Source organism: Astyanax mexicanus, chromosome 17, assembly GCF_023375975.1.
Source record: "Astyanax mexicanus isolate ESR-SI-001 chromosome 17, AstMex3_surface, whole genome shotgun sequence".
In the NCBI taxonomy this organism is placed as follows: domain Eukaryota; kingdom Metazoa; phylum Chordata; class Actinopteri; order Characiformes; family Acestrorhamphidae; genus Astyanax; species Astyanax mexicanus.
The window spans coordinates 14542065-14554085 of NC_064424.1; the positions used below are offsets into that span (position 1 = coordinate 14542065).

The 12021-nt window shown below is 38.1% G+C and overlaps 1 protein-coding gene across 1 annotated transcript in view; it reads left to right on the forward strand.

Moving 5' to 3' along the window:
- The first annotated feature begins 1014 nt into the window (after positions 1 to 1014).
- LOC103034237 (collagen alpha-1(XXIII) chain) overlaps positions 1015 to 12021 on the forward strand; it is a 136150-nt gene continuing 125143 nt past the window's right edge. Inside the window, exons 1-2 of the mRNA XM_049466174.1 lie at positions 1015 to 1861; positions 2446 to 2515. Coding sequence (XP_049322131.1) covers positions 1592 to 1861; positions 2446 to 2515 — 340 coding nt within the window. The 5' untranslated portion in view covers positions 1015 to 1591. The remainder of the gene's footprint in view (positions 1862 to 2445; positions 2516 to 12021) is intronic.

Genomic DNA, 12021 nt, shown 5'->3' on the forward strand with positions numbered 1-12021 from the left:
GCAGGACAAGGCTACTGTAGAATGCAAAGCACTACTTTGCCGTAACTTAAACTCTTCACAGGTTAGAATATTCTCAATCCAGTAATGAACACATGATTACTGTATAAACTTTTAATGCATTGATTTTTTTTTTTACTCACAATCACTTTACACTGTTTACTAAGCCTGATGACACCATTAGTACACACAGCTGCTCCTCTCCTAAAGCCAAGAAAAATGATCCTAATTGCATTTCTTTTATATATTTTTGCACAACAGTAGTACTACAGTATATTCATTAGTCAATATACTTTGTCACAATTTTAAAAACAAAAAGAAAACCAAGAAATTCAAACAATAGAAAATTAAAATTACAAAATACCAAAAGTACAGCACAGGTTCTGGGTTTTAACAACTTTCTGATTACAAAAAGAAGATGGGGACATCAAATAGCATTTCACATATTTAAAGATGCCACAGAATGGATCTTGCAAGCTGAACACTGACATATATATAGTGTCAAATTAGAAAATAAATATATAGTTAATTCCCATAATTAGTGAATCCAAAAACAAGTTCAGATTCCTCATAATTAAGATGAAGACTGAAGCTACAAATATTTTGCCATAGTTTTCGTGTGTGGTCACAGAACCAACATAATCAAAAGTCTTGATACAAAAACGTATTTAACTACAAATCCATGTGTTTTTATACAGAACCTGTACTTTCTTTGACCTACAGTTTACTTTTTAATTTTTTTTATACATCTGGCATGAGTTTCCCCTCAGAATAGGAGCAGCGGTGGCCTGTAGGTGGAGCCACCGTCCTATAAAAATGATATAAACAGGACTCGATTTAAAAAGAACTCAGTTTAAAACTTTGACCGTGAACTGTGGAACGAGTCTAAAAACAGAAAACTAGAGAGTATTTAGGACAAAAGTCATGTATTTGTAGAGTTTATTAGACTTCGAGGCTATTTAGAGGCTGTTCTGTCTCTGTATCAGAGTGTGTTTTGTGAGCGCTGTTCTGAAGAGTTAAACGGAAGCTTTTCCTCTCTCAGTCACTCTTATTTAAAGTGAGCTGCTCTTCACTCACTCACTCTCTCAGGCTCTCTCACTCGCTGCGGTGGTACCCCTCGCGCTCCTGCTCTCTGAACGCGGATTGGCCGCAGCACTGGCACGAGGAGAGAAACAGCTGGAGCACACAGCTCGCGCTCCTCACACAGCTGGAGGCTGGAAGCGCGCGCTCTGGCTCTGCTCGCTGATTGGCCCGCGCTGTGTGTCGCCGCGTGTGTGCTGTCAGCTGCAGCTGCAGAGGCTGAGCTCAGTGCAGGGGTTCACTAGGTGAGTTCAGAGTGAGGGGTTCAGTCAGTGAGTGAGTGAGTAAAAGAGTCTGCGAAAGAGTCAGAGAGAGAGTCTGTCAAGGAGTAAAAGAGTCAGTGAGTAAGTGAGAGAGTCTGTCAAGGAGTAAAAGAGTCAGTGAGGGCCTCAGTTAGTAAAAGAGTAAGTAAGAGAGTCAGTGAGTCATTTAGTAAAATAGTCAGTGAAGGGTTCAGTCAGTGAAAAGGAGTAAAAGAGTAAGTGAGAGAGCTAGTTAGTCAGTGAGGAGGAGGATGGAGTGTAAAGCCCAGCTGAAGGAGATGGACAGACCGACGGCGGCCTGCTCCTCCGGCCCCGCGGCGCACTGCTTCCCCGCGCTGTTCTGCGGCCTGCTGTCCGGCCTGTCCGTGCTGTTCTGCGTGCTCATCACCTTCAGGACTTCTCACCTGGAGCACAGAGTGGCTGTTCTGGAGACAGAGCGGGACTCCCTCTTCACCTCACTTCCAGCCTGGCTGGAGGTCAACGGCACCCTGTGGGATTTAATAGATAAACTGGTGCAGAAGGTGAGTTCCAGGAGTCATGATATCATCATTATAATTACACTGATACAGAATAAAACGTTAAAAAACTTTAATTATTTGGATGCATTGCACAGACTGCTCTTTTAACCCAAAAGAGACTTTTTGAAAGCTGTGGAAAGTTCTTTACATCACTTTTTCAGTCATTTTAATTCAATTCCTGATGTCTATAATAAGTGACATATACTGAACATCCTGAGAGCATCACTGCAGAACAGTGATAGTGTATAAGTCTGTTGTCAATTTTACCTCATTTACAGTAGTGCTGGTTAGTTTAGTTTAGTTTAGTTCTATTTTTTAATTTCTACCACATATTGTTTTATCCTGAATAATTTGCATTTAAAAACATTTAAACTTTTCATAAAATTATTTGTATTCTACTTAAGTAAATCATTTACAAAAGTCTGATGAGTGTGTCCAGCTCAAGTTCTTTGCTGAGCCACTCCAGTCACTGAGACTGTTTCCTAGCTCACCGCTGCAACTGATAAATTCAGTTTTACACCTGAACTCAGAATCACTAAACAGTTAAAGATGTTTAAAGTAACAGGTTTGTTTGGTTACTGATGCAGAAACTCATGGAGGAAGCCCCCAAACTGCGCACTCCAAGGGACCTTGTGCAGGAGTGCTCGTGCCCACCAGGTCAGTCTCTCTAAACCCCCACTTTCTACAGACACATCCCCTCTCAGGCGTCTGCACAGAGCTGCTTTTCTCTGTGTGGAGGAACTCCCAGATGTGTGCAAATCAGCTCATTCATGCTGCAGGTGACGGACAGCATGTGATTTTGGAATGAACATCTGAAATCACATTAACTGACCTCTTGTGAGAGAAATCAGGGCTCTGTACATTCTTATAAGTTCATAAAGGTTCATAAATGGTTCTTGGTTCGATTACATTTCTAGAAATAACTTAACGTAGGATTTTACAATATATACGTTTTTACAACTATGGCTCTTTAATGAACAACCAATTGGGTGTTTGGGAAAGGGTTTTAGAGAACCAACTTTTAGTGGCCATTTAACTCAGGCTGATTGAAGAGCATGGGCCTGACTTGGGGTGTGCACATTCTAGAGGTGTGTGGATAAACTGAAACATAAGTGGATGGAACAGATGCAAGTTTAAGAATGGAAATTTGTTTATTAAACTTTGTGTTATCATTGACATCATACTATCATTGTCATGTACCATTGAATACAGTTTTTCCCATTGTGATGGGCACCTATAGGGCATCACATCACAGTTATTCCACTGTTGGTGCTCTTTTTTCCATTGAAAAAGCACCAAACTAGACACATCCAATTTTCTCTATTACAAATGGCACCTCTTGGAACACTGTCTAATAGGAGAAGTATAGAAGGTACTTCATAATGGCATTTTTCTTCTAGAGGAGAAGGGCACACATAGATAAGCACATAGATTTAGACACATTAACATTTTTCTTGATCTAGAGGGCACACCATAATTTGTAGCAAGATAGAAAACCTAGCGGGCACTCGATCACTATTTACTTACAAGATGGGAAGCTAATAGGGCACTTTGTCTGTTTTTTTAACTGTAGAGGGCTCTTTAGTGGCACTATGGAGGCACCTGGTGGGGCAGTTTGGCATAGTATCACTCAAAACCCTCTTAACTATCGGGTTCTTAGAATCGACTATTTGCAATACAAGAGAATGAAGTGAGTTTTTCAGTGATGGATCAGTTTCCACAAGTACACAGGTTATACAACAAGTAGACATCTGAGACAGCAATGACAGACATAAACATATACATATAGAAAAAAGAATCCTTGTTTCTACACCCATTATGTCCACTCGCTGTCCACTTCTACCTAGCCGCTCCGCCTTGCAGATGTAAAGTCAGAGACAGAAGCTCTTAATCTCTTACTGGAAAGTTTGTGTTGGTCATCTTGGTCACAGGATACTACCTATAGGACGCTGCCCACAGGACACTGTTGGTAGACTGTTTTCAGTCCAGCAGTGAGACTGCGGTGTTTAAAAACTCCAGCAGTACTGCTGTGTCTGCAGCAGTACTGACTGTGACTACAGTCTGTAATTGTAGATCTATAAAGTGCTTTCATATGCCAGTTGGAACTCAATTACACATTGTAACAGTGTTAACAAGATATTGGTAAACATTGATAAAGTGCTCAAGTACGGTGGCCGAGAAAGCCCAGCGCAGTGCAAATTGAAAAGCGCTGCAAAAGCACAAAACACATCCATCAAAATTACAACACAGGCGCAGCAAATAGAAAAACGCGCTTCAAATAGAAAAACGCGCTGCAAATAGAAAAACGCGCTGCAAATAGAACCACAACACAACGGAAGTGAGTCACAACACAACGGAATTTTCCCGGGGGACCTTAAAAGATGCTGTACCAGCTGTATACAAAGGACAGTAAGTGGCAAACAAGCTTCTGAAAAGTAAGTTATGTTTATTACCTGTGATTGCCACGGTTGTGTGCATATTATTAAAAGTTCTGCTTCACAAAACGCCTTGTTTGCCACTTATTGTCCTTTGTACACATAGTGAAGTCCGAGACGTTACTGAAGACGCAGCTTAGCTGGTACAGTATCTTTTAAGGTCCCCAGGGAAAATTCCGTTGTGTTGTGGTTCTATTTGCAGCGCGTTTTTCTATTTGCAGCGCCTGTGTTGTAATTTTGATGGATGTGTTTTGTGCTTTTGCAGCGCTTTTCAATTTGCACTGCGTTGGGCTTTCTCGGCCACCGTACTCAAGTGATTAGAAGATTTACATAAAAAAATACATTGTAAAGATAAGGGTTCCAATAAATAATAGTAGTGTAAGTGTAAATTGTAAAGTGTTTAGACAGGCAGCACGTGTTAAACAATTCTGAAAGGCCTATGTTTGTCTGTAAATAAAAAGTAACTGTTATTGTCATTTCTGTTGATTTTTAGGTAACTTTTACACTGTGTCTAAATTTCTTGTCAAATGGAGCAATTAAAGTTCTCCAAAATTATTTAAATTAAACTCTTTTTTTCTATTGAAAGTAAAGAACGCTTTATTTCTCTCCTGTCCTATTTGAAGAAACATGTTTTTCTTTGGTCAGTGACGTTATGCTTATAGCTTATTAAGATTCAGCATTGATTGTGCATATTTAAACAGTGCTTTTTTAAATAATCCATTTTGGGGTTTTCTTTTGTTTGTGGCTGCTTTTGCTTAAGGGAATGCTAAGTGTGCAAACTTTTATATTCAAATAAAGTGTATTAATAATAGCCTAATTAAATCTAATTGGCTGAGGTTAGTTCCAAACCATTGTAAAATATAATTAGATCAGGGGTGGGCAGTTTTAGAACTGTTTGTAGAACTGTTTTGTAACAACCTGATAACTCTGATAACCTAACTCACCTGTTAAATGTCAGGTTTAATAGATCTGTTAGAGAAGGGAAATTAGATAACTGTCCTGTACTATGCCTTCGTTTCCCACCCCTGAGCTAGAGGCACAGTTATTTCCGCCTTACAACAACTGTGTTCTGTATTTATGCGCTGTGCTGTTAATGAACTGTAATGGTGCTTAAGCAGACCACCCAGCACACTGACATATGAGGTAATAATTCGAGTATGAAGTGGACAATTTCCTTTTCTTTCCTGAGAGATGCTAATAATAGATAGATATCTAAAACACTCTGTACTTCCAGAATAGAGAGCTAACTCTGTACATGTTCTGGAAATATAACTTCTTTATTATTTTTTAAATAATAATTGCTTTAGCAATATGCACAGCAATTAATTGTGAGCACATAACTGACTCTTTCTAATTTCTATACATATTTTGCACTGTTTTGGTGCAGGAGGCGTTATTTTAAGGTGTATATTGTGCACCACAAAAGGAGTGTTAGCTTAACACAGAACTACTTTAAAGGTGTACGTTTTCACATTAAATACTTCTATTTTATGATAATTTAATAATTATGATGAATAAGTCCATGAAATCACTACATTATACATTGTTCTTTGTCTTCCTTCAATAGTCTATGTTGGCTTATCAACAGCAAACAATATTTATTGTGATTTTTTTTTTGTTTTCATTAAACACTTTGTTGGTTGATAGATTTGTGTTTTATACTATATTTTATGTTGTAGACATTTTATAACGGCAGTGAATCGTTAGAGACCATGCATTACAGTGATTTATGTACAGCTAAAACTCCTACTCAGATTTAAATCACAGTACTACACAACACCTTATATTTTACTATTGATGCTATATTTGTTCAGAGTTAAACAAGTGAATGTGGTATAAGTTAAAATCAAAGCTGTGTAGGTCTGTGTATCGTCAAGTACCTTGGGATATGTTATATATAAGTACAGGGGTGCGATAATATATACTGGGATACATCAACATTTTTTATATTGCATTTTTAATAAAAATTTGAAAAATAAACTGTCATAGTATAAAACACACTATCATATGCAGAAAACTTGAGTAAAAAAAAGACATATTCTGCACCATCAGAACAGAGAGTACAACACTGCTGTCTAGAGGTCAGGGTTTAAACACAATGCAAAATGAACCACCACTTGCCACCAATCTTTATATGTAAATTAACGATTACAAATTGATTCTTTTTTTTTTTTTTTAGATTTGAATATTGAGTAGTGAAAAATACATATAATTGCACAATACTAGAGCTGTGTGGAATCTGTAAGCACAACAACGTTGAAAATCACATAAAATCTGAAAATATGTTCATAATTATCTACACACCTCCACATCTGATCTGTTTGTCCTGTTTGTAATCCACACATTTAAGGATCACAGCATCTCAGTGCCTCTCCTGCTGATGTGCTCGTCTGGCCGGTACATCTGCGTGACCGTGAGCTTGTCCTTTCCCTCTCATGCAGCTTAAACACAGCCCACATGTGGAAGTTATAAAGTCCAAAATGTGGTTCTTCTCTCCTCTGCCTGATTGACAGGAGTGAATATGTTGTGAAACCTCGGGCGTAAAGCATAAAAAGCTATGGTGGGTGTCGATAGGAACAGTTCTGCAGGACAGAAGGTGCTTAACCTCGCATAGATTTGTGCACTTTGTTGCATTCTTTTCACAGTTTTACTCTCTGGGAATGTAGCGCCTCAGAGAAAAAAATGACAGGATTATTTAAGAGCTAAATCAGACGCGTGCCCTCGCAGTGCTTTGTAGAATTATTTACGGTGGGATTTACTGCCTCTGCCATGACTTGGTGACTTTGATGCCCACCTATAGATATGGTATGTGTTCACTTTGTGCATAGCCTGCCAGATTACGGGCATGGTTCGGCTTATCAGTCATGTCCCACAGGACCTCTGACTTGACTTGAGCTTCTGTTAATGCTCTGAATATGCTCTACTCAGTAGGAGTTTCTTTCGGGAGTTTTACTTCCATAAATCAATCCTGTAATAGATAGGCAATAGATATATTAATTATATACATAAATATAGACAATAAGACAGAAAATATACTAAATGTACTTTTCAATTGTGGTCCATCCTCACAAAGAAAGGATTCTTGCCTGCAATACAAGATTTTTACAGACAGTGCTGATCTGGAAGTGAAGAGAAGTTTTGTTTAACTTTGTTTGCTGAACAAACAGTCTGGTCAGTAGCTGTCCAGTCTGTGCCTTCTAGCAGGCCTCAAAACCATAAATACAACAAAAATAATTAACCTTATCTTTACTTTACTAATCATTTTCTCATACTTTAACTATGGTTGCTATACTGTTAGACCTGGCTTGTGAAGAAATCTGGTCATTTTTGTGCTCAGTGTGTGCAGATGTGTCTTTACAAACATAAAAAAAAACAACCTATCCTGTCCACAGCCTGTGCAGAGTTAAAAACATCATGCGCTTTGGATGTGAACCATGGCCAGAGGCATAAGAATGACTGAGCTTTTCAAAATCACTGTAACCATGAGATCACTTTAAATATTCTGCACAGCATGCTGATACTCTCTACTCAGTGCAGGCCAGTGTTCTTCAGAGGGTTCCTCAGGGGGAGCTTTTCACCAGAGAGCTCCTTCACAGATATTCTGGATGAGCTGCATCTGACAGTTCTGTCAGACCTCAACCCAAAAAAAGAGAACTTTTTTTTGTAATAGAGCATTTTCACTGGGGCATTAAACCCTCTAGCTATCTGATAATTAATTTTGTTTTTTTGGGTCACTCTGAAGGGATCAAATCTGCAGATGTGGTTATGGGTATGAGGTAAAATACATGCTTATAATGTTATTATGATTGCGTTGAGTGCATTGTGAAATAATGCTATCTGATTCTTATTTTCTTTCTTCTTTTTCTTTATCTTCTTCTTCATGTTCTTATTTTTTGACTGGAATGTCCGCTAGAAGTGCTACTCATCCCACATTTTTTTTAGATATTGCTATAATGTGTGCCTGTGTAATGTGCCTGAGAAAGACATCAGTATCTGGATTTCGAAAACTATAGATTAGAATTTGGTTAATTAAAAATGAAAACACTTAAAATTATGATTGTGTATTTCAAGACTGTTTTGTAGCTTGTTTGAATAATAAAACAACTTTGCACACCACACATCTATCACTGTAAAATGCATCAAAGAAAATTGTTTGATAACACGTACCATTAGTAGAGGCTAGGAGTTGCTGATGTTTAATATTTAGCTGGATTACTTTATTAGCTTATTAGACCCAGCTAGAACAATGTCATCTCAAAAGCTTAGATTTACCTAAATCTAACTTTTTTCTGGAACCTTTTCATATGAAGCATATTTCACATAGCACCAAAAAGTGTTCTACTCTTGGTCTACTATTGTTGTAAGTCAGTTAACCACTTTTAATTCTGTATATAACTATTTTTTGTGTGTTGTTAAGTGTGTGTGTGGCACAGGGTGTTTGCCATCGAATTAATTACATTTTTGCAATTGCAGTCCGCTGGCTGTGATCCGTGTAGCTGGATGTTCCGTTTTGCATGACTTGTAGCTTATTTTGCACAAGCTCAGATCAAAGCGAGCTGGTTATAGCCTTCCTCCTTAGTGCTGCAAATATTTTTATTAACTGTTAATTATCAGAGCGTCTGCTAAACACTGTCCTTCCAAAAGAAACCCAGCAGCTCGCATGGCCCTCGTGGAGTGTTTTTACTGGCTGCCTAGCAATCTTCAGTTGGTGGCAGTTACAGTTATGTAGGGATGCCTACAATTTACGGCCTCGCTGCAAGTCCACCAGGGACATTTTAGCGCTCGGTTTACTGGGGCTTAATTTTTATCGCCTCTAAAATATTTTTCCCCTAAAGTCACTGCTGTTTTCTATTGCAGTGCGGTTGTAAGAATAGATTGGGGGGAGCTTTTAAAACAAACCCAAATACACTGCCTGAGTCTCTGAAGCGAACAATTGGGGCCTCAGGAAGTAGGACCTGTTTCTTATGGCTCTTGACCAGATTGATTGGGCTGAGAAAGTGAAAGCATCTGAACGGGTCTTGGAACTTTTCTCTGAATGTGTCTTTGTGGAGCATTTCCTCTTCCCAATTAAAGGCCTAGGTTGGAGAGTAACCCAGGACTGTGCATTGAGGGCCTGGGGCAGAAGGTAACTCCACACTGTGGTCCTGAATGCCCAGCCAGCTTGAATATAAGACTGTGAAGGGGGCTCTTTTGCCCTTGTTAATGGGCTTTCATTCCCAAGAAGCATGAAAGCACACTTGAACCTTGGCCACAACTGAAGACAACTGAAGACTGTAGAAAATGAACTAATGGGCTCAACAAAGCGGCACATTGATGCAAATCTACCAAAGCCAGTCTTTCAAATGTTGATTTTATGAAGGCTATGACTCTTTTTTTACCATCTCAGAACAACTGTTTTGTTTTTAAAAATTGAATTAGTTGAGAAAATTCATTTAACTTAGTTTTTTTCTTTCCCAAATAATCTGCTTTCTTAAATATTCTGTTCGGATAGAACGACACGGAATACTGAGTTTCAGAACCACAAACCATAATAACCAGTGTGCAGCTCCCATACTGCTGCAGGGCTGAGAGACTCTGACACTGGTATGTAGCACTGGTGGTCTTTGAGTTCTTGTAATAAATCTTTTGTTTTGCACTTCCCAATTACTTCTCCAGTGTTACTCACTGCCAGATCCTGCCTGCTATCTACAGTAGTTCTCTATCATCTTGTCACTCCTGGGTGGCCGGTCACTGAGTCTTTTCAAACTGCCGAGTGTCGTAGGACAGCTGAAAGTGTTTGGAGGAGTGGGCTGAAAGCACAATGCTGTGTTCATAGACAAACAGAGCATGTGGCCGGGTCTCATAAGACACCCATAAAGCAGCAGCGGAAGTTGTTTGCCCCCCATCATGGCCAGGCCTGGTGATAAGACACTGCTCTCTGACCAGTTATATCACTCAAAACGAACTTATTATAAAGCTTCACTCGGAAACTGGGGGAAAATGATTACCCATTATTAGGTAGAATTTTGCGCCTAGTTCTTATGTTTGTTGATCTTTTCTTAACTTAGATTTTGAAAAATTTATACATTGATGAAACAATTTAAATTGAAAAGTATTGTTTATGAAATTAACAAAGTTTTGGGATGAGAAACTTGCCTGAAGCCCTTTCTCCCAATCTAGCATCCTATAAATATGTTAATCTCTACCTCGCTTACATGTTCTCCCATCTCCTTCCACTGACTCTGCAGCTTGACTTCACTTATCAGAGAGGGGAGTGGCTTCATATGACAAGCAGAAGCTGCTCAAACTTTAGCCCAAAGTTCTTTTAGACATTATAAGGACATTTATTTAATATTTTATGTTTTGTCTGATCAGCTTTTTTTAAATACATGTTAATATCCTGTACAACCATTTCTGCATTGCAGACCTGCAACACATTCCAAAAAAGTTTTGGATATTACATGTATATATATACTTGAATGAGTTGATTATTAAGATGTAACTTTTCTACATTTCCTTGAGGCAGAGTTGTCATAAATTATCATAAAAAAGCTTATGGCTAATCCCATGATTGGGGCTCATGATAGTTTGGTCCACAGAAAAGCTTCTGGAATACAGACAATCTGAGGGTATTTATGAGTCTGGCTGCGTTAGTTAACATTCCTGAACGTTAATGAGGACAGTCTGCTACAGCACTGTCAGCTTTAGCTTGCAAAGTCTAGCCAGCAATAACAGTTGAATCTTAGGAAGGGCATTAACTCACAAACGATAGCAAATTCTTTAGATTTGTAGTGTTGTAACACACCCAGTGAAAACCGCTGTCATTTTAACATAAATGGTCCAATAGATATTTGATCTTCATTTGAGATATAAAATATTTTTTATGTAATTTTCAAAGGTAACAAGTGTAAATGCAATCACATCAGCTGCAGATGTTTGGAACATGTTTAGTGAGGAATCAAACTGAACTGCATCCCAATATTCTGTAATTGGGATAATAATATAGTTTATCGCAATTAATTAAGTCATGTTTCTTTTACATAAAATTGAATATTTTCAAACATTTTTTTGAGCTTGGTGAACATTTGTGGCCAGATGAACATTTAAACAGAGATCTTTGAGAATAATCAACTTATAATTACTTTATAAGAGTTTAGTCTGTTGCCATTGACTGGTTCTTTTGTATTTGCTTTTGGCACAATCTGTTTGCATCAGTGTGTAGTAATTACCTCTAGACTACACTCATATACTATGATGAACTGCCTGACCTCTATGTTGTAGGACGAACAAGCATCATTTTCTTTAAGTATTTCAAATGTATATTTGACTTAAATTACATAAAAAATGACTAAATACAAATATCTTTTATCCACCTGACAAAACATTTAATATAATACATAAACATAAATTCAATTAACATACAATTTAGGTAAAATAACTAAAGGTTTTAAGTCTAATTAATTCAAGTTTTCAGGAAACATTACATAAAAAATGTAGGCAACAAATCGCCTCTGATTATTTAAGTAAATTCAACTTATCCAGGCTTGCCGCATAGTAGTATTAAAGACGTATGAAGCCAGAAACATCAGGATGTAACTGTGAAACCAGGTCTTAGCTCTTCTTCCCATTCTAATAACAGCCCTGTGTTAATAGATACCACATTTACAGAAAGTGGAAGATCATGGAGAGGCATGCCATACTGGTTACAGAGGAGTGTTCTTCCCCTGTGGAGCCTGCAGCAATACAACC